The sequence below is a fragment of the Erinaceus europaeus genome, chromosome 2 (assembly GCF_950295315.1).
Source record: "Erinaceus europaeus chromosome 2, mEriEur2.1, whole genome shotgun sequence".
In the NCBI taxonomy this organism is placed as follows: Eukaryota; Metazoa; Chordata; class Mammalia; order Eulipotyphla; family Erinaceidae; genus Erinaceus; species Erinaceus europaeus.
The window spans coordinates 132,852,042-132,875,200 of NC_080163.1; the positions used below are offsets into that span (position 1 = coordinate 132,852,042).

General features: G+C 46.7%; 1 protein-coding gene and 1 non-coding gene across 6 annotated transcripts in view; both read right to left on the bottom strand.

Annotated features, from left to right (window-relative positions):
• Positions 1-7,618: 7,618 nt before the first annotated feature.
• On the bottom strand, positions 7,619-7,720 carry LOC132537335 (small nucleolar RNA SNORA72). The gene has a single exon (XR_009548783.1). It is a non-coding gene; the product is annotated as a small nucleolar RNA SNORA72 (small nucleolar RNA).
• A 10,128-nt stretch (positions 7,721-17,848) lies between these two features.
• Positions 17,849-23,159, bottom strand: part of PDPR (pyruvate dehydrogenase phosphatase regulatory subunit) — a 57,955-nt gene continuing 52,644 nt past the window's right edge. For 3 of the 5 annotated variants that reach the window (XM_016190190.2, XM_007527588.3, XM_060185184.1), the window contains one exon: positions 17,849-22,752. In XM_016190190.2, the coding sequence (XP_016045676.1) occupies positions 22,348-22,752 (405 nt within the window). In that variant the 3' untranslated portion in view covers positions 17,849-22,347. The remainder of the gene's footprint in view (positions 22,753-23,159) is intronic. The other 2 variants (XR_009548261.1, XR_009548260.1) reach the window with 2 other exon arrangements.

The following is a 23,159-nucleotide window of genomic DNA, read 5'->3' on the forward strand; positions in this document are numbered from 1 at the left end:
CTGCCTCTACTGCAGATCAACTTTTTAAATATATATTTGTATTATTATTGGATAGAGACAGGGAAATTGAGAGGGGAGAAGGAGAGAGACAGACACCTGCAGCCCCACTTCACCACTTATGAAGCTTTCCCCCAGCAGGTGGGGACTAGGGGCTTGAACCTGGGTCCTTGTGCACTGTAATGTGAGTGCTTAACCAGGTGCTCCACCACCTGGCCCTGCAGGTCAACTTTTTCATATAGAAAGAGAGGGAAAGACACCACAGCACTAAAGCTTCCCCCTGTGTGGTAGGGACCATGCTAGAACCAGGGCTGAGTGCACAGCAAAGCAGTCCCACTAGCTGAGTGAGGGATCTTGGCAGTCCTTCACACTTAGCTTTGAGAGGATGCCCCAGCCATGATGGCAAGTATTCCCTCCCAATGTCTCAGCATTCTCTTAAGTGAATGGCCCCACCACGTTTTCTATAGATTTTCTTTTTTTTTTTTTAACACAATTTTTTAAAATATTTATTTTGTTTTTTTATTCCCTTTGTTGCCCTTGTTGTTTTATTGTTGTAGTTATTATTGTTGTTGTTATTGATGTCATCGTTGTTGGATAGGACAGAGAGAAATGGAGAGAGGAGGGGAAGACAGAGAGGGGGAGAGAAAGATAGACACCTGCAGACCTGCTTCACCGCCTGGGAAGCGACTCCCCTGCAGGTGGGGAGCTGGGGCTCGAACCGGGATCCTTATGCCGGTCCTTGTGCTTTGCGCCACCTGCGCTTAACCCTCTGCTCTACAGCCCAACTCCCTATAGAAGATTTTCATGGCAAAAAATCCCTGGCCAACTTCAACCCAAGAGACACTTGGTATCTATACTCAGAAGGGATCAAGAATGAAGGGGTCTATCTTTCTCTCCCCCTCTCTGTCTTCCCCTCCTCTCTCCATTTGTCTCTGTCCTATCCAACAATGATGACATCAGTAACAATAATAACTACAACAACAATAAAAAGACAAGAAGGGCACCAAAAGGGGAAATAAATAAATAAAATTAAATAATTTAAAAAAAAAGAATGAAGGGGCTTCAGACCATCTAGCTTACTTGGATGGAAAAGGAGGCAAAGAATAGAGGAGCCCCAGTTTAATAGACATCCAAAACAGGGATGTGTGACTTAGCATAAGTTTGCTCTTCTGGCTAGCCAGGTGAGCTTTGGGGCCCCTTGGAGCAAGCTCAAAGCACAGGGCCTGTCAGACTGCGAGCAAGGGCGACTGACTCAGCCAGAAGCCTCAGACCCTGGGCAGGCCTCCCTTGGGAGTTCTGACTTGGGTGCCTGCCCTGCTTTTCCAAAATAACTCAAAGCACAGCAGTGTTTCCTTAAATTTCTGTGTTGGTGGGTAATCGTGTACAAGGGGAGCTGAGGAGTGAGAAAATGCAGGTAGGCTAGGAAGAAGCCTGCTGCACTGTGGACAGGAGGCTGGGGTGTGCACAGCTCCACTCAAGACTCAGAAGCCACTGGGGCTCAGCCTCATTCCCCTGGGCCCTGGCAGGACGTTGCCTTTCTCTCATCAGTACCCTGCAGTCAGGGGCTGTGCCTTGCTCTTCCTGGGTGAGGGTCTCCACTGGGTGGGCTCAACAGTCATGATTCCTCCAGACGGCAGCCAGAATCAGGCTGTAGGTGTGAGCTGCACCCAGCAGCCCCTGATAGTAGTGAAAATCTCCTCCAGTTCCTCTGGCAGTGGGGCAAGGACCGACAAAGGATACAAGGTGGCCCCATCCGCTGACTCTATACTTACTGGTCTCTTCCTCACTGCCACTTACTTTTTCCAGAAAAGTCACCCCTAAGTTCTGTCTGGAGGTGGGGGTGGGAGGATGGATGCTCAGCCCAGAGGCAAACAGAAGAAAAAGCCTCCTCTGTGGTACCACAGCTTTTCAGGCAGAAGCCAGACTACACCCAGCTGACCCTGGCTGCCCAACTCCTCTCAGGGAGCTCCTCTCCGTGTCCCTGACCTCTGACCCCCTATTTTCCATGCTTTTCCAAACCTCAGTAGTGTCCACCTGACTGTCTAGACTCCTTAATGTTCAGACTGTGCTTCCTCGTCCTTGGCAGACATATACACGTATTGCCTTTTGACAGGGAAAGTGAAAGTCAAAAACCATACATCACCTTGCCACCAGAGGGTCCCAGGTTCCAGGTTATGTTAGGAGATCCACATGAGGGGAGAAAAAGAAAAGAAAAAGGCACAAATGCCAGGAGTGACACAGTGGGCATTAGGACCATGTGGGGGACAGATCAGGCTCCAAAGCCCATATCCCAGCTGGCTGATCTTGCAGACAGGATCTGGATGTCTAAATTCCAGAGATTGCGAGGCCCCATTCTTTTGGTGCAGGCTTTTGCAGGTCGCCATCACCCCTGCCAGCTGACCGTGGGGTCCCCAGCTCCCCCATTGAGTTCCTCTCCCTCTTGCTGTTGGCCTCTCAGAAGCCAAGAGACTCTCAGAGGGGCAGGATGGTGACCTAAGGCCCCACAGAGTGCACGGGAAGGAGGAGCAGGCTCAGCTGGGTGGCTGAAGATTTAAGGATGCATCTCAGCTGTGTGTGTTAGGGGAGTGGGGAGGGAAGTCGAGGACATCACTGACTGTCAGCCTGTTTTTTTTTTTTTTTTAATTTTTATTTATTTTCTCTTGTTGCCCTTTTTTAAAATTGTTGTTGTAGTTATTATCGATGTCATCATTGTTAGATAGGACAGAGAGAAATGGAGAGAGGAAGGGAAGACGGGGAGAGAAAGATAGACACCTGCAGACCTGCTTCACCTCCTGTGAAGTGACTCCCCTGCAGGTGGGGAGCCGGGGGCTCGAACCAGGATCCTTATGCCAGACCTTGTGCTTCGCGCCATGTGCACTTAACCCATTGTGCTACTTCCCGACTCCCTGCCAGCCTGTTTCTAACCTGTAGTCCTGTTACACCCCTTCCTTCCTGTGACCTCTGAAAGTTCTTTCTTCTCAGAGCCTTCCTCCGAGCTCCTTAAGCCTTGACCTGCTCTTGCCACTTGTCCCCACAGTGAGTCTTCTGTCCTGTTCAGCAGAAGATAAGCTCTGAGTTTGTGTCTGCCACACGCACCTTTTCTCCTCTGGGCCTCCAGCATCCTTCCCACAGAGCAAGGGGCAGGGATGGACTTAGCTTCTAGATTTTCCCAGGGACTAAAAGCCTGGAACCAACCACTCACCCTCAAGCCCTCCCAAGTCATCAGACTCTTCGTCAAGAATCTTGAGCCTTTCCCCTCTTTCCAATACTCTGAGTTGCCTTCTTCCCTCATTCTGTCCAGTCAGGGTTTCCTGGGGGGGGGGGGGGGGGACACGGGACCCATGGACTATATATTTCTTCCTGTTCCCACTACCACCTACTCCATTGCAGTTCAGCATCCTCAGACTCACTATGGTAAAGCAGACGTGTCCCTTCTCCAGTGATACACTGGCCTGAGAACCACATGGCACAGTACTAGATGCCCTCATCAGCAGGGCTGACCCTGCCCACAGTTGGGTGTGTAGTGTTCTGAGCTAGGTCCATCTCAGCTAGGTAATGGAGATTCACACCCAAGCCATAGGTTGGGGGAGTCACTTCTTGCTGACTCTGCAGGGTGCTGGGGTCCCTACCTACCAGCCTGTGGTACAAGACAAAAAACATGGGCCCTGACAGGGCTGCCCCGCACCACACACCAGGTTTGTGGGTTGCCTTGTACACTCATTACCAAAGGCTGAGGCTTAGAGGAATAGGCTGAGGAACAGAGAGGGCTAGAAGACCCCAGAGGTATCTGAGACATTTACAATGCATAAGGACCTAGGTTCAATTCCCCAGTCCCAGCCTGTGGCAGAGAAGCGTCATAAACAGTGAAGTAATGCTACAGGTGTCTCTCCCTTTCATCTCAGTTTCTCTGCCTCTATCCAGTAAATGAATAAAATATAAAAAATATGTAGATAGAAAATGAATAAAACACTATTAACTGCCAACTAACCAGTATAAAAGAAATTAATGGATTTGAATACCTCAGTTGGCAGTCAAAATAATTTCTCAGATAAGAAGTATCACAAGTGGTCCAGGAGGTGGCGCAGTGGATAAAGCATCAGACTCTGAAGTATGAGGTCCTGAGTTCAATCCCTGGCAGTGCATGTACCAGAGTAATGTCTGGTTCTTTCTCTCTCCTTCTCTCTTCATGAATAAATAAATAAAATCTTTAAAAAAAAAAAAAAAAGAAGTATCACAAATTTAAAACTAGTAGCTACATGATGTGTGTTTTAAGAACAGTGTACTCCTAGGGGGCCAGGTGGTGGGTGGGGCACCTGGTTAAGCGCACACATTACATCATGCAAAGACCCAGGTTCAAGTCCCTGGTCCCCACCTGTAGGGAGAAAGCTTCACGAGTAGTGAGGAGTGAGGCAGGACTGCAGGTGTCTCTGTCTCTTCCCCTCTCTATCTCTCCCTCCCCCTCAGTTTCTCTCTGTCTCTATCCAATAAGAAAGAACAGTGTACTCCTGTATTCTAAAAGTGCCTCCCCCAAATTTATAAATAGCTATAAGGAAAAGAAATAGTCAGCAATGGAAAGTTTGCCATACATCATCACAGTGAACATTATATGGCAGCAACAGGACTAGAAAAGATAGGTATCATTTCTCTCCTGATACATAGCATTGAAGACATATCTTTTCTGTGGTCTTCCTGTCAGAGGTGCATAACCTGAATCTAGTTATGAGGAAATGTCAAACAGATGTAGCCAAGAAGCATTCTATAAAATAATTGACCGGCACACTGTCATGAAAGATAAGAACAAAGATCAATGTGCTATTTGGAATTAAAGGAAGCTAAGAGTTATGTTAGTGTGTGTTAACGTGGATCAAAATATGGGCATAAAAGAAAACTTTTTTAAGTTTGCTATGCAGAATATTGGTGAAATAGCTGGGGAGATAGCATAGTGGTTATGCAAAAAGCCTTTCATGCCTAAGGCACCAAAGGTCCCAGATTCAATGCTCTACACCACTGTAAACCAAAGCTAAGCAATGCTGGGGGGTGGGGGGGACCTAGCGTTTAGGGGCTGGGTGGTGGCACACCTGGCTGAGCGCACATTACAATGTTCAAGGACCTGGGTTCTATCCCCCCTGTTCCCACCTGCAGGAGGAAAGCTTTGCAAGTGGTGAGGGTGTCTCACTGTCTCTCTCCCTATCACCCCCTTCCCTCTTGATTTCTGGCTGTCTCTATCCAATAAGTAAGGTTAATAAAATTATTTTAGAGAAGAATATTGGTGGGTGAATTTGGTAGAAAAGATTAAGCTTATGGATTAAGTTCTATTTTATTTGTGTTAATTTTTCTAGTTGTAAGCATTGATGACTGATGTATTGCACTGAAAACTAATGAGAAAAAAAATGATGAGAGGAGAAAACCATGAAAAGCACATTTAAAGTTCTAGGGTGAAAAACCTACCGACACAGACTTTTCTTTTTTCCTAATGAAAATAGCCTTTAAACTAAAGATGGTCTTTTAGTCCACAGAAAGAGCCACTAGCCCAGCCAGATCTCACTAAACTAAAGATGGTCTTAAAGAAGAGCTAAGAGAATTCACCACAGACTTGCATAAGGAGAAATGCTAAAGGACGATCTTTAGTCATGAAAGAGTGATGGGCACCACAGAGAGTAAATACCTGGTTACATGGAAGTAAGCTTGTCAGGGGCCTGGCAGAGTGTGCTTCCTACCTCCCACAAAGACCTGGATTTAACCTTTAGCACTACATGGGCCATCGCTACACTTGGGGAAGCTCTGTGGGTAGTGGAGGAAGCTGTGGTGTCTCTCCCTCCCTCTCTCTCTCCGTCTCTCTTTCCTTCCCTCCACCAGACATTTTTAAAAGGTAGAAAATTGGCCTGAAAGCCATGGATTTGTATATACATGAAGGCACACAGCCACTATACATAAGTAAATATGGAAAAAATATCTGCAAATAGAAATGCTGCAGGTGTTTCTCTGTCCCTCTCTATCTTCCCTCCTCTCGATTTCTCTGTCTCTATTCAATAAATAAATAACTAAAAAAAACAATAGAAATGCTTATTTTTATATTTACTTTCCCTTTTGTTGCCCTTGTTTTTTATTGTTGTATTTATTATTGTTGTTGTTATTGATGTTGTCATTGTTAGATAGGACAGAGAGAAATGGAGAGAGGGAGAGAAAGACAGACACCTGCAGACCTGCTTCACCACCTGTAAAGCGACTCCCCGGCAGGTGGGGAGCCAGGAGCTCGAACCGGGATCCTTACGCCGGTCCTTGCTTAACCTGCTGCTCTACCGCCCGACTCCCAGAAATGCTTTTGTATGGTTTGAGCCCCTGGCTCCCCACCTGCAAGGGGGTTGCTTCACAAGTGGTGAAGCAGGTGTGCTGGTGGCTTTCTCTCTCTCTCTCTATCCCCTCCTCTCTCAATTTCTCTTTCCTATGCACTAGAAAAAATTGGAAAAAATGATCACCAGGAAGCAGCAGATTCGTGTTGCCAGAACCAAGCACCAGCAATACCCCTGGATGCAAAACAAACAAACAGACAAACAAACAAAAAATGCTTTTTGTATACGTTGACTTAGAAATCTTAAAAACAAAATTTGGGAGGAGGCTAGTAAAATTCAGCTGCTAAAAAGTTCTAAGCTTGTTACATAAATTATCAAAGTAATCTTGTAATAATCTTGTATGAAATTAGAAATGCAGGAGCCAGGCACTGGTGCACTCCGTTGAACACGTTACAGTGCACAAGTACACAGGCTCAAGACCCAGCCCTACCTGCAGAAAAAAAAAGCCACAGGGACAGTGAAGTTGTGCTACAGGTGTCTCTTCCTCACTCCCTCTATATTTCCCCCTTCCCACTCAATTTCTCTCCCTATCCAAAAATAAATAAAATTAAAAAATTGTAAATGCATATTTTAAAACTATGAGGGTGGTCACTAAAATAATAAGGTATAATTATTAGAGGAGAGAATCATAATTTTAAAAGGATTAAAAAAGGAAGACAAGGAATAAGAAAAATTAACAAGAACACAAAGAATACAGTACATATAAACCCAAGTTAACTTTCACTTTTAGCAGACTACAACCAAAAGTTAATTTTAGCTGGATTATATAACTACAGCTAGTGGCAAGACTTCAGAGAAAGTAGGAAAATGAGCATAAACCTTAGAATTCTTAGCAGGAAACTATTTCTTAAACATAGCACCAAAAAATGTGAAATATGAAAAATGATAAATTGGGCAATAGTAAAGTTCTGAACATCTACTTATGAAAAGGTACCGATTAACAGTGGAAAGAATTATGGAGTGGAAGATAGAATACATATCAGCCATCTGGGAGGTTGTATGTAGACTATGGACTTGCAAGTCACTAAGAAAATATCAGACAAACCACTGGAAAAATCAGCAGAATACTCAGCATCCAGAAGATCGGTAAGTACCCAAAGAGGCACTCAACTTCAGTGGTCATTTGGGAAGCAGACTACAATGAGACGAGCTGCACAAACTCTTAGATGACCAAAATGGAAAAGACAGGTAAGATTTGGTTTTGGGAAAGATATGGAGCAATTCAATTATTTTCAGGTTTTTTTTTATTGTCTCTTTTTTTTTTTTTCTTGGTTTAACACCCGCATTTAGATAGCCAGAACTAGGTAAAGAACTAGGTCTGGGGACACATGCGTGGTCTTAATGTTTGATTGTCTCTTTATTTTGCTTCCAGGATTACTGCTGGGGCTCGGTGCCTGCACTACAAACCCACTGCTCCTGGGGGTCATTTTTCCCATTTTGTTGCCCTTGTTATCGTTATTGTTGCCATTGCTACTGTTGTTGTTGGATATGGCAGAGAGAAATCAAGAGGAGGGGAGACGGGGGGGAGGAGAGAAAGAGACACCTGTAGACCTGCTTCACCACTTGTGAAGCAACTCTCCTGCAGGTGGGGAGCCGGGGGCTCGAACCAGGATCCTTAGGCTGCTTCTTGTGCTTTGCACCATGTGCGCTTAAGCCGCTGTGCTACCACCCTGACCCCTGTTTTCAGATATTTTTAATATATATTTATTCCCTTTTGTTGCCCTTGTTTTATTGTTGTATTTATTATTGTTGTTGTTAATGATGTTGTCGTTGTTGGATAGGACAGAGAGAAATGGAGAGAGGAGGGAAAGACAGAGAGGGGGAGAGAAAGGTAGACACCTGCAGACCTGCTTCACCGTTTGTGAAGCGACTCCCTTGCAGGTGGGGAGCCGGGGGCTCGAACCGGGATCCTTTTTCTGGTCCTTGTGCTTTGAGCCATGTATGCTTAACCTGCTGCGCTACTGCCTGACTTCCCTATTTTCAGATTTATTTTATGCATAAAAACCTGGGTTCAAGCCCCCAGTCTCCAACTATAGGGGGAAAGCTTCATGACCATTGAGTTAGAGCTACAGATGTCTCTCTCCCCCACCCCTCTCAACTTCTGCCTACATCCAAGGTAGATACATCAAAAAAGAGAACCCTTTGCAGTAGTGGTGGCTACTAGGGCCATAAAATTATTTAATTTTAGGGGCTGGGTGGTGGCGCACCTGGTTGAGAGCATGTTGCAATGCTTAAGAACCCAGGTTCTAGCCCCTGGTCCCTACCTACAGGAGGAAAGCCCTTCTCACCCTCCAATCCCCAGACTCAGCCCAAACATCTGGAGAATGGTACTTTTATCAGACTCTACTCCTGAGTCCCTGTCCCCCCCCCCCCAGCTCCCACGCACAGGTACCTGTGCTTTTGGCGGCGGTGGGATAGGAAGGGTGTCCCAAGTGTGCCTGCTGCTCTCCAGCCCACTCTGCTTCCTGATGGGTCCCCTGATTAAACCAAAATCTGAGGGCAGCACCTCCCCACTTCGATTTACAAAAAAAAAAAAAGATTTGAAATTGGGGGAGGGGGTTGTCCTCACCTGGGCTGAAGAGCAGCAGCCAGAAATTTAGGGCCCAACTAAGCTCACATGCAGTGGCTCCTCCCAGAAGCCTTCCTTGGTTTCCCATCTGCCTGTCAGCCCCAGGTACTAGGTTGTACACTTCTCAAGCTGAGCCCCTCCTCATGGTCCTAGGACCAAGGGTTCAATGTCTGACTCCTCTGTTATTGCGGGGAGGGGGGGGCAGACTCAGTTGTCATGTGGGTAAACCCCAATATCCAGGACTCTCAGAAAGCCCCTAGTCTAGGCTCTGAGGGTGAGGGTGGGACCTCTGCATTGAAAAGAAAAAAAAATGTTGCCTTTATTGGATAGAGATAGCTAGAAATTGAGAGGGAAGGGGGTGATAGAGGGAGAGGAAAAGATAGCACTACTTCAGCACTCCCAAAGCTTTCCCCCTGCTGGTGACGAGCTGGGGGCTTGAGCCTGGGTCCTTGTACACTGTAATGTGTGCACTCAACAAGGTGCTCCACAACCTGGCCCCTAGCTATCTCTCCCTTTCCCCTCTCAACTTCTCTGTCCCTCCCCTCCCCCCCAAAAGTAATTCTTTTTTATGGTCCAGGAGACAGCACAGTAGATATAAAGTGGTATACTTTCAGCATGAGGTCCCAAGTTTGATCCTTTGTGTTCTCTCTCAATTTTTTATTTTCTGCCTCCCGGGTTATTAATGGGGCTTGGTGCCAACATTACGAATCCACTGCTCCTGGAGGCCGGTTATTTTGTTTGTTTTTTATTTTTTCCATTTTTATTGGATAGGACAGAGAGAAATTAAGAGGGGAAAGGGAAATGGGGAGAGAGATTGACAACTATAGACCTGCTTCACCTGCTTCACAGAGACAGGTGGGGAGCCAGGGTCTCGAACTGGGGATCTTTGCACTTGAGTCCTTGCACTTTCTACTATGTGCACTTAAACCAGTGTGCTACTGCTTGACTCGCTAAAGCTTAAATTTTTTAAATTTTATTTTTAGGGATTGGTGGTGGCACACCTAGTTAAGCACACATTACCATGTGCAAGGACCCAAGTTCAAGCCCTGGGTCCCCACCTTCATGGAGGAAGCTTCCCAAGTGGTAAAGCAAGGATGTAGGTGTATTTCTCTCTTCCTCTTGATTTTTCTGTATCCAATTTTTTTTTTTTTTCTGAGAGAGAGCTCAGCGTACTACTCCAGGCATATATGATGTAGGGGTTGAAGTTAGGGCCCGATCTTTGCTAAACATGTGTTCTACTCTGAACCACCTCTCTGGCCTCTAAACTGTCTATCCATCAGTTGATGGGCATCTGGGTTTCCACTTTTTAGCGATTCTAAATAATGCTGCTATTTATGTACAAGATTTTGTCCATGAAGGATGACAGAGGACCTAGTGGGGGTTGTATGGGAAACTGGGGAATGTTATGCATGTACAAACTATTGTATTTACTGTTGAATGTAAAACATTAATTCCCCAATAAAGAAATTTAAAAAACAAAAAAGATTTTGGCACCTAGTGTAAAAAAAAAAAAAAAAAGCTCAAGTAGCTCTGTTACCTAACAGAGACCACTGATGTGCTGACTTGGTCGCTGTGAGTCCCAGACAGCACAAAAGAAAACCACTCTGCCTCTGTCTCCCTATGTGAAGGAAAAGCCAACCCACTTGATGACAAAAATAAAATTCACTCCAGATAGGGACACAGGCAGAGAGGGAAGATACCACAGCGCTGAAGCTTCCTCCAGTATGGTGAGAGGAAAAGAAATAGGAACTTGGGGCCAGGTGGTGGCGCACCTGATTGAGCACACCTGTTAAAATGCTCAAGGGCCCAGGTTCGAGCCCCCAGTCCCCGTCTGCAGGGGGAAAGCTTCACAAGTGAAGCAGGGTTGCAGGTGTCTCTTGTCTATCTCCCCCCCTTCCCTCTCAATTTCTGACTGTCTCTATCAAATAAAGATGATTAAAACAATTTAAAATTTTTAAAAATTGGGAACTCTTCTGGTTGGAAAGCTTAAGTGTTTTGTGGGATATTGACTTTCATTATGAAGGCGGAAATTCCCTGATTCACCTCCCCATTAAGTACCAACTGTACACTTTGGACAAAATACTTAAAACTATGAACCTGTAGCCTGCTTCACCCCTTGCAAAGCTTTACCCTGAAGGTGGGCGACCTAGGGCTCGAACCCGGGTCCTGGCTTATTATAACGTGTGCTCAACCAGGTGCACCACCACCCAGCCCTTTCTCCTTGCCTGTCTAAAATAAATAAAATTGTTTAAAAAAAAAAAGGGGGGGTTGGCAGTGGTGCACTCAGCTGAACACATACACTACCAAGTCCGAGGACCCTGGTTCAAGCCCCCAGCCCACACCAGCAGAGAGAAGACTCACTAGTGTGAAGCAGTGTTTGAGGTCTGTCTCTATGTCCCCCTCCTCCCAATTTATCCCTGTCCTATCAAATTAATAAATAAAAAGAGGGGACATGGCTTCCAGGAGTGGTGGATCCATTGCGCAGGTACTAAGCCTCAGCAGTAGCCCTGGTGGCAATTTAAAAACAACGTGGCTGGGGAGTCGGGCGGTGGCGCAGTGGGCTAAGCGCATGTGGCGCAAAGCGCAAGGGCTGGCGTTAGAGTCCCGGTTCCAGTCCCCGGCTCCCCCCCTGCAGGGGAGTCGCTTCACAGGCGGTGAAGCAGGTCTGCAGGTGTCTGTCTTTCTCTCCCCCTCTCTGTCTTCCCCTCCTCTCTCCATTTTCTCTCTGTCCTATCCAACAACGAACAACATCAACAATGGCAATAATAATAATCACAATGAGGTACAACAACAAGGGCAACAAAAAGGGGGAAAAATGGCCTCCAGGAGCGGTGGATTCATGGTGCAGGCGCCGAGCCCAGCAATAACCCTGGAGGAAAAAAAAAAACAAAAAACAAACAACGTGGCTGCTGGTGAGATGGGCTGGAGCCAGGAAGCCGGGAGCAGAGAGCGGCCCCACGTGCACAAGTGTCACCAGCGTCGCCCGCGCCCAGTGAACCGCACGAGGCGCTAAACGCAGAGAAACCATCGGCTCTGTGGGCAGAGGCCGGGCCGCTATCTAGCGAGGAAGACAGGCAGCGGGTCCCTCCACGCTTAACAGTCTCTGAAGGAAGAAGAACGGGCCGATGAGACAGCCCGGGCAGGGCGAATGGCTCCTTCTCGGGGCCGCCCGGCGGGGCAGGAGCGCAGGGAGGACGAGGCCGCTCCCCAGGTCTGGCCGCATCGGCAGCGCGACTCGCGGCGCGTCCGCGAGATTCCCCCTCGGGAGGCCCCGCGCGCCCGAGCCCCGCCCAGCGGCCCGCGCGGGCTGCCCGGCCGTCACGAGCAGGTGCTGCGCCCGGGGCCGCACCGGGCAAACGGCTCGAGAGAACCCAGGCCGGCGCCGCCCGCGCCCCACTTCGCGGGTCCAGCTGCGGAGCGCAGGGGACCCGGGGCCCCGATCGCAAGGAACGGCCGTATCCGCACAGGGTGGGAGGGAACGTGACCCCTAGGGCGTGGCCTCGCGAGACCGCGAACCGCGTCCCACGTGCCAGGGGCGGGGCGGCGCGCGTGCGCGGAGCCGAGGACGCGCCGGCGTACCCTTGCTGGGGGCCGTAAAGCGCGGAAGGTCGTGGCCCGCGGCTTCTCCGGAACTTCGCCTGCCCCGCCCCGCCCCGCCCCGCCCCGTCCCGCCCCGCCCCGCCCCGTCCCGTCCCGTCCCGTCCCGTCCGGTCCCGTCCCGTCCCGCGCGTTCTCCGGACTCTCCGGCGCCCGGGAGCCCCCGCGACTGAGGCGGCTGCCGCCCGGCTGTGACAAAGCCCGAGCAACCGCGTGAGGTGAGGAGACGCGGCGGGGCCTCCTCGTGCCGCCCGGGCTTCTGCCTTGTCCCCGCGGGGCCGCCGACGCTGCCCGGCCCCCGGCCCCCACGAGCCCTGGCTCCGCGGCTCAGCGCGGGGTCCCTGGGGCCTGGCGCCCGGCTCCCTCGCGGCGCTGTCCGCTTCCTTCCTCCGCTGGCGGCGGCCGCGCTCCTGCCCGGCCGGGGGTCTCGGCGGCGCGGCGGGAGTCGGAGTCTGAAAACTCCGCGTCTGCTGGGGGCGGGGGGCGTCGCGGGGACTGTCGCCGGAGCCCTGACGCCCCTGGGGGGAGCTCCGGTGTCATCGTCTCTCGTCCATCCGTCTGTCTGCGCGAGGTGGAAAGCCGGGCAGGACTGCGGGGCCTCCCTGGCCGCCGCCGCGGGCTCCTCGGGCTGCTCTGCGGGCGGGGGCGGGTGAGGGCGGCCGAGCGCGTCGTCCCCCGGGCCCGGCACCCGCAGCATCGCCCCGACCCGCCCGCGTCCGCCCGTCCGTCTGTCATTCCGCCTGTCGGCACCGGCGCCCCTGGCCGCGGAGCGGCGCCTCGCGGGAGCCCAGAAAGTGGTTTGTCGCGCAGGTGTCTCCGGTGCCGGCCGCCGGGGTGAGGCAGGCGCCGAGCGATGCTGCTTCGCCGACTCCCCGCTGCCGCCGGTGCCCAGCAGCCCGCTGCGCCTCTCGGTGCTGAGCTGGTTCCGCAGGGATTCTTTAGTATTGTTGTTGTTGTTGTTGTAAATTATTAGACCGGAGCACTTGCTCGGCTCTGATGCTGGTGGTGTGGGGCATCGAACCTGAGACCTTGAGCCACTGGCGAGTCTGCTTGCACAACCATTACGCTCTCTTCCCTGCCCCACGGGAATTATTTATTTTTTTAACCAGAGCACTGCTCAGCTCTGGCTTATGGCAGTTTGGGGGATTGAACCTGGGACTTGAGAGCCTCAGGCATGAAAGTCTCTCTGCATAACCATTGTGCTATACCCCCATAGGAATTTTAAAAAAATATTTTTATATTTATTTTCTCTTTTGTTGCCCTTGTTTAATATTGTTATTCATGTCGTTGGATAGGACAGAGAGAAATGGAGAGAGGAGGGGAAGACAGAGAGGGGGAGAGAAAGACAGACACCTGCAGACCTGCTTCACTGACTGTGAAGTGACTCCCCTGCAGGTGGGGAGCCTGGGGCTCGAACCAGGATCCTTACACCAGTCCTTGGGCTTTGCGCCATGTGCACTTTACCCACTGTGCCACCGCCCGACTCCCAGGAATTATTTTTAGTGGAGAATATTATAGTTTCCTTCTTCCAAAATGTAGTTTATAGCAGAATGTGTTCTACCTGTTTTTTATAATTTTTTATTATCTTTATTTGAGCCAGAAATGCAGAGGGAATGGAGGTCGGAGAGAGCCAGACACCCTGCAGCACTGCTTCACCACTTGCAGAGCTTTCCCCCTGGCTACGGGGGGGGGGAGGAAGGCCTCAAACCTGGGTCCGTGAGAAATGGAACATGTCCGCTCAACCAGGTGCGCCACCACCCGGCCCTATCCCTGGAGGCTTTTTTTTTTTTTTTTCATTTTATAGGACAGAGAGATGGAGGGGACAGAGGGGGGGAGAGAAAGACACCTGCAGACCTGCTTCACCATTTTGAAGATATCCCCCTGCAGATGGGGAGCTGGGCTCGAACCCAGATCCTTATGCTTCTCACTATGTGTGCTTAACCCAGTGGGCTACCACCTGGCCCCTAGTTTATTTTTCTACAGTTTTTCTGGAGTGACTTTTCCTTTTATCAGGCTTTGGTTTGGTGTTACCCCTACATCTATTTAAATAGATTTTGGTGGGAGTCGGGCGGTAGCTCAACGGGTTAAGCGCAGGTGGCACAATGCGCAAGGACTGGTGCAAGGATCCTGGTTGGAGCCCCAGGCTCCCCACCTGCAGGGGAGTCGCTTCACAGGTGGTGAAGCAGGTCTGCAGGTGTCTCTCTTTCTCTCCCCCTCTGTCTTCCCTTCTATTTCTCTCTTTCTCTCTGTCCTGTCCAACAACGACATCAATAATAACTACAACAATAAAACAAGGGCAACAAAAGGGAATAAGTAAATAAATATAAAAAATATTAAATAGATTCTGGTGTTGGTGCTTCTCTTCCTTATCTACATTCACTTTAATAGCTTTACTCTTATTTATTGGCTAGAGACAGCTAGAAATTGAGAGGGAAGGGGGTAATCGAGAGGGGGAGAGACCTGCAACATTGCTTCACCACTTGGGAAGCTGCAAGTGGTGGTTGGGGGCTCTAAACCAGGCTTTGTACACTTAAACATGTGTGCTCAACCAGGTTCGCCACCACCCAGCCCCCTTTTTAGTCTATGCATGAGGTCGGTGTCTGATGATTCCACTGCTTCTAGCAGCTCATTCACCCTCTCCCGTATGTTTTTTTTTTCCCCTGCCTCCAGGTTACTGCTGGTTCTGGTGCCTGCACTAGGAATCCACGGCTCTTGGCAACCATGTTTTCCCCTTCATTTTATTGGATAGGACAGAGATAAATTGAAAGGGGAAGGGGAGATAGGGAGAGAGAAACATAGACACCTGCAGACCAGCTTCACTGCTTGTGAAGTGAAACCCCTGCAGGTCTGGAGCGCAGGGGCTCGAACCTGGATCCTTGTGGTTGGTACTTGGTGGGTGCTATTAACCCAGTGTGCCACCGCTTGGCCCTGCCAGGAAAGTTTTTTACATAACCACTATGTATTCTTACCAGCCCCCAGTTAACTCTTCTCATCTGATGTCACTTTGAAGGTAGCATGGATTAATGATAAAGTAGACTAAGGCCAGACTAGCAGGTATCCAGGCAGAGATGGAAAGAGACCATCAAATGTGGGGACATTAAAGCTAGGCTGTGCACATAGCAAAGCAGCAGCTATCTTAAGTGAGCTACTTCAGTGGCCCTAGTTTCTATTTCTTAGGTGTCTGTGCTGAATGCTAGGGGACCCATGATCACTAGTCACTATTCTCAGCTCCATCTTTTTTGCCACTGAGACTCCAGTGCCTACATGATGAATCCACTTGGCTCCTGGTGGACATTTTGTTGTTGGACACAATTTAAGAGGGAAGAGGGAGACAGGAGAAAAACACCTGCAGTACTGCTTCTGAAGGTCCCCTCCTCAGGTGGGGTCCTGGGCCTTGAATCCCAGTCCTTGTGCATAGTAATGTGTGCTCTACCACACATTCTGCTACCTGGCCCTCCCATTATTTTAATTATTACAAGGTTTATCACCGGGGCTGGCACTACAAATCCACTGCTCCCATTAAGCCATTTTTTTCCTTTATCTCGATAGGACAGCATTATTGATGACTGTGTATTCCTATAGTCTTAGCTCCCTTGTACTATAATTAATTGGCCATGTATATGTGGATTTAAGCCTAAGTGATTATTTAGAATCTATCATTTAATTCCTAGTGGAGCTTCTTCTTAGTCGCTCATATTACAGGGTGTTTACTGGCTTAAGACCTTTCACAGAGATTTTATTAGTTTGGTTTTCTAATTCTCAACAGTACACTCCTTTGGAGGAGTTTGGGAGCCTCAATTTCTGGTTAGTGAATATGGCCAAAGGCAGAATGAATCATGTGATCTGTGAGGCCACCTGAGCATCACTCCCTTTTTAGAGATTGACAGTTTTCTCCATTCATGTAATCACTTGTTAAGTGTCAGCCATATATTAAGTGTTGCGGTTTTAAAGAAGCCAAATTGTCTTCAAGATTATAGAACCAGCAGGAAAAGGTGCAATGAGCACTCAGGGAAGGATGATTGTCTTTGGAAAAGGGAAGGCTTCTTGATATGGTGGTGGTCTTGGGTGTGTTTTTAAAATCTGCCAGGGGTGTATTAGTCAGGTGTACTGAGAGTGGTAAGGCAACCTGACTCTAAATTCAGAATTCTTCCAGACAGCAGGATGGGGGCAAGAAGGGCATGTCCTTGAGCAGAGGTGGGTGTAACAAAGCTAGTTTGAGAAAGACTCAACCACAGACATTGAGAGTAAATGAGGATTCAGGTCTGAGCATACACTGTGGCTTCCTTCTGCTGTTATTCCTGACATGAAGATCATTGTCAGCCATGCTTATAGAACCTCATCTATAAAGAAGGGAGAGTCACTGTAAGGCATTAAACTAGTGAGTAAAAAAAATGCTTTAGAAAAGTATCCTGGCAGGGACTCGAGCTGTAGTGCAGCAGGTTAAGTGCAAAGCGCAGTGTAAGGATCCTGGTTCCAGCCCCTGGCTCCCCACCTGCAGGGGAGTTGTTTCACAGGCGGTGAACAGGTGTCTCTCTTCCTATCTTTATCCAAAAGGAAAAGAGTATCCTGACAATGAGAATGGAATGACAGATGTAGGAAGATCATTTGAGATTAATATGGAAGTGAAAAGACTGGCTAACTCTGAACTCTAGTAGTATAGCGATGGGAAAGAGGTTAGAAAAGACAAGATAGTGAGACAGACTCTTGGACTTGGGATAAACTGGAGGTATAGTCATCAGCTTTCTGGCTTGGTTTACCAGTCAGAAAACTGGAAATCAAACAGGCAGATCTGAAAGACAAGATCATAGATTTACCAGTCTAGATTTCCAAACTGCTGAAAGAGCCAGGTAAACAGAATAAAGTCCAGTGACAGAATGTCTAATAAAAAGACACTGGTCGCTCCAATGTGCTCCTCCCTACTGGTGTGAGCAGTAACAACCATACACTTTTTTACTATGAGTTATTATTGTAACTTATGGCATTAAATGTAGTGATGGCTCTAACAACTACAGGAGGAAGAATAGAGGTTTCCACTCCCTAGCTATGCTGTACAGTGAATGGGAGATAATGTGTTTATATATATATATATATATATATATATATATATATATATATATATATATATATACTCATTAGGTAAGCAGAGCATTATTCTAACATATGCACTGCTAGGGACTGAGTATCTCAAGCTTCTAGTGCTTTACTTACTCTGCCACCTCCTGGGCCACTCGGGTTTTTGTTTTTGTTTTTAATATTTTGGTGAGGGGTACAAAGAATTTTATGTACAAAGTCTTATCCTTTGTAATACAAATGTGGAGTTACAGAATATCTCATGGAGAGGCAAGTTAACATGTCTGTTTATTCATTTACAAACCTAGTTAACAGGAGAAATTAAAATCTGGTTGAAATACAGTGCGCAACATTAAGATCACGGAGTGCAGAAATGTTTGGTCACCCTGGGTGCCATAGCTTTTAAAAAAAAGATTCCATTAACTAAAGTGCCTGAGGTGTCTTCAGGACAGACAAGGGCTGAGCAGAAATGCCTATTACACTTGACAGTAATTACAGTGGCATTTTCATACATCCTAAGAACTGAACAGAGTAAAAATGTTAGCTATGCTGCTAGAAAAAGCTTTCACTGAAAGGTACTGAAGAAGGTGTCTACCCCACACCATCCCTTCAGAGCAGGGCAGGTTATTTAGGGTAGATGGCAAGCCTTAGTCTTAAATGATTTGTTCTGGCCTCTCTGCATTTGACATTTCTGAAATATAAGGCACTAGAACTTAGCTTGGAGAAAGTCCTCAAAGCTTCAGTTCCTGGTGTGCAAATGAAATCCTGGCAAGATATTTTGAAACAGTATTAAAAATATCCTCTCTTGTAATTTCTGTTCCAGAGAAACAAAATTTGTATTGGATAAAAATAAGTACATCTAAAATGGTCCATTAAGAATCCTGCTTGATTCAAAGGATGCTCTGTTCTAAGAAGGATAGTATTTTACTATGGACAGAGTGATGGCAAAGATACAGAAAAATAGTGTATTTGTGTAGTAATGAAGGAGCCTTACAACTTAGCACCTTAAATTGGCGGTCAGAAATGGTGGGGGCTGGTGCTAACTGCAGATCCATAGTTCCTTCACAACTTACAGAAAGTGGTAATACCAAAAACACTTTTCATTTATCGTTTCTTCCACTCAACTGTTCTTCTCCTGAATCCATGTACCTGTAAATGACACGTACAATAGTTTTCACTTATGAGAAGAAAAAACCATCATTGTGATAAAAAACTATGTCTAAGTTTGTGTGGAGAGGGGTATATAGAAAGTAAAAGCAGGTTTTTTTTTTTTTTAGTATTTCGTATTATTGACAAACCTCAGTAAAGATAATGAGGATCATTGCTTATTATACTGGCCAAGAAGCAACAGAGAGAAAAGGTAACACTTCAGAACAAATGAGTGCAATGGTTTTACTGATAGGATTTATCTGTCTCAGGTTCTCAAAGGATGGTAAAGACTCACTCAAATATCAGCAAACAACCAGGACTCAAGCCAAAACCACTTGTGGAAATGACAGGACCTTTGGGTCCTAGCCTGAACAGCACCTCTCTCTGGAGATACATGGAGCTCCCAAAAGCACCAGAGACATACTGGTTATCAGAATAGTCGTGACAATTCCTACCCAGTAGTAGGAGTGGTTTAGTGTCCTCTCCTAGAGCAGGTTCTGTCCGTGTGGTGCTACCTGAATACAAGGTGAAAGGACATGGAAAGTCTATCCAAAGCAGGTAGTTCATACTCTTTTTCACATTTTATTTAGAATTGGAAGTTTGTTCTAGTGCTATTATCACAGATTGCTGCACTTTCTGACGCAAGCTACACTGTGAGTCAACTAACAGATGCCCTCACCCACGGGGAACATGACCTAGAACAACTGATTATTTCAGAGTACCAACCACCGGAGATGAAGTCTAGCTGCCTCATCACAAGTCAAGAAGTTACCGGTGGCTCACTCAACTCAGAGTGAGTTGTAATGTAAGACAGTAATGTGGCTCAAGTGCCATAAGCTAAATTTCAAAGCACTCAATAAACTGATGCCTCAAAAGATTAAGATGAGCATCTTGTCATAGTCTTAGTAGTCTCTATTTTTGGACAAGATTCAGTTTACATGTAAATCAAGAATTTCTTTTGAATTAAAACCCAAATAAGTTTTGACTTACAAAGATGACTTCAGTGTGTTGCACAACACAGAAACTTTAAATACTACCTCCTATTTTCCAACTTCACGGGTCATTTATTAGCTCCCTACTGGTAACATCCACCTTAATCATTAATGCCTGTTTCTTCCCCACAACCTTCATAGCTGTTGTTCACTGCTCTTCACCTAAAAGCAGTAGTTCTCAAGTAAGACAAAACACATAATTTTCTTAGTCACATGCTCCCTTAATAAAAACCTCAGGTGGGGGTAGATAGCATAATGGTTATTCAGAGACCTCATGCCTGAGGCTCCAAAGTTCTAGGTTCAATCCCTTGCATCACTATAAGCCAGAGCTGAGCAGTGTTCCAGTAAAAGAAAAAAGACCTTAAGTCACTAATCAAGTAGGGATGATCTGGCTGAAGAAACAGCAATAAATAATCTAGGGAACTAACCTGATTATGTGTATAAACAGAAGTGCCAAATGCTAGAATAGCACACATCTGATAATTTTAAATTGCTGTAATTAAAACAGGGTCTTCTTTAATATGCTTACAGACTTATCAGAGCTAGTGCTTCCTAGATAACCAGACCAAAAGAAAAAATATCAGATTAGAAGTATGTCCAAAGCTCAGAGACAAGGTTTAGGATGTATAATGTGGTTGATCACATGCAGTCAACACCAAGATAATTGTCCTCTAGCTTCAGAACAGAAACCCACTTGACAGTCAACCACATAAAGCTGTACATCACAATTGTGCCAAACCCAGAGTTAGAAACCCAACAGCCAGAGTTGTGATTATTACAAACTTACCCACCTTGTTGCCTTCTCTATTTAAAGATCTTCCCAGTCAATACATTCACCAGTGCTTCAGTTGAGCTTGTAGAGTTAATTTCATGATACAAGTTAAGCAATCAGTCCTTAATTGTCTCATAAGAACACACATGAAAAGTATCTTAGGAAGAAAAAAAGGCAATTCACATGCAAGGAGTAACTGGATATTGGGGTGGGTGGGCACAGTGTTCTATATCCAAGTTTCACCCTAGGAATAGGAAGCAGATTGCTTAAGAGTATGCAAGGGCCAAGTCGCTTCTTTATTCCTAATGATATGGAGAGATAGCTAAATAAAGAGAACAAGTCTGAGGGCTGGGTGGTGGTGGGCCTGGATTCAAGCCCCTGGTCTCCACCTGCAGGTGTCTCTCACACACACCCGCTTTTTTTTTTTTTTTTCTTAAGCCAGAGCACTGGTCAGCTCTGGGTTATAATGATACAAGGGGACTGTACATGGGACTTCAGGAGCATGATGATCTCTATGCATTATGCTATCTATACCCACCCTCTCTCTCCTCATTCCTCTCAATTTCTGGCTGTCTATATCCAATAAATAAAGTTAACTTAAAAAGACTATACTTAAATAAAAGAGACAAAAAAAGGAAAGAAAGTAAAAAAAGAAAGCAGTCTGCTAGGTTCACATAAGAGAAAACTCTCGGGGCAAGCTGGGTGGCATATACCTAGTTAAGCACTGACATCATAGTGCACAAGGACCCAGGTCTCCACCTATAGGGGGAAAGCTTCATGAGTGGTGAAACAGGGCTCAAAATGTCTCTCCATCTCAATTTCTGTCTCTAATAAAAAAATTTTTTTTGAAAAAGAGAAAACTCTCCATGTCTACATGTAGAACTCTCAAAGAACCCTGATGGGTCATCTCTGTCAAGCTCTTCTGCATTGGAAGAAAAGGAAATTGTGATTCTAGGAGCTCTGTATGGCTAGAGATGTTTACTTACTTGGCTTTTATGGCATGTACCACCTTCCCTCTCTGTTAAAGGGACAGAAACTATACTAAACTAGTGGGCTTATTATGGTGGAAGGGGCAAGTGAGGAGGCTAAACTAATACTCAGACGCATTGACTAACTTGACTAGCCTAAAAGCAGCACTGTTTTAAGAGGAGATGGCTCAGTATTGTTGGTGTACTTTGAGGTCAGGAAATATAACATAAAGGCAGTATGGTTTTTCTCTTTCAAACACTGGCTTGTTTTACTCAGCTAAACAATATCCTCATTGAAGAGATGAGACAAAAATAATTATAGGCAGTGGCCTGGCCTGGTAGTCTGATAATTGGTTGAGTTGGGAGGCCAAGAATGGTGCCAAGTTAATTCTTATCTCCACTATAGTCCTGTGATTGTCCACATGATGCCTCTCACTAGTGAGGTAGATGGTCATCCTCTTGCTAGAGGTATCAAGGTGCCAGTCCACAGCACACTGGCTAAAAGGCACAATCTAACCTACTGGGAAGGACTGTGTCAAACATCTAGTGCCCCACCAAATTAACAAGTTACTTTAAGAAAACTCAGCTCCATGGTATGGACTCCCTGAGTCCTGCATACCAGCAGCTTCCTTTGATTCAAAACACAGCATTTAAATTCAGACTATCATTGTAACCCATTTCCCTAAGTGGAGTCCTGCCTATAAAAATGGGAGTGTGAGATGGGTGGAGAGGCAAGAAGAGCCTAGAGCGAGGGAAGAGGATTAGAGAAGTTGGAAAGTATAAAGTTATATCCAGGAGACAAAGTTTAAACTAGAAGAGGGATAGGATCAGAAGGAAGGAAGCTAAGACAATTAGAGATGGGAGGAGGTAAGACTACTTGGCATTACTTCCCATGTAAGTCACTTAGCTCCACATCATCCTTTCGGCGCTTATGGGTGAAAAGAGAAGCAACAGGATAGAGCTTCGCTTTGGCCTGGAACCGCTGCCCTGCAATGTCAATCTCATACTCCCCACGGTTAATGAAATCTGGTGTCACGACCTGTTCTTCCCTGGTGTCCTCAGAAAAGTTGTGCACAAAGCCTAGGCAAACATGGCGCTCCAACGTGTAGCCATAAGCACTACTGGTGGTCTTGCCGACATACTGCCCGTTGCGGTAAATGGGCTCTCCCCACCACGGCCAGAGATCCAGGTCTGTGTCATGGTCATCCAGGATGAACATAATGAAGCGTTTGTACACTCCATGCTGCTTCTGCTGTAGCAGGGCATCCCGACCAATGAAGTCCATTCCCTATGAAAAAAACACAACACAAATATAAAGGCTGACTCATACTTGTGAACTGTGCAACACTTCCCCTACAGCCTTAAAAGCTTTTGGGAAGGGAGTTGGGCAGTAGGACAGCGGGTTAAGTGCATATGGCACAAAGCGCAAGGACCAGCGTGAGAATCCCAGTTCAAGTCCCCGGCTCGGGAAATTGTGTGGTATTTTCCCATGGAATTTTTGTAATATATGTTTTTTTTATTTTTATAAACAGATTGAATCATAACACATGGAGTGGTTTGGTGTATTGTACCAAAGCAAGGGACTCTGGGGAAGGCATTTAAGTTCTGGTACGCAATGATGGAAAAGGACCTAAGCTGGAGGTGTTTTGTAGACCCCTAACATGGTGAGATGGGAAACTGTGCCATGTGCCAACA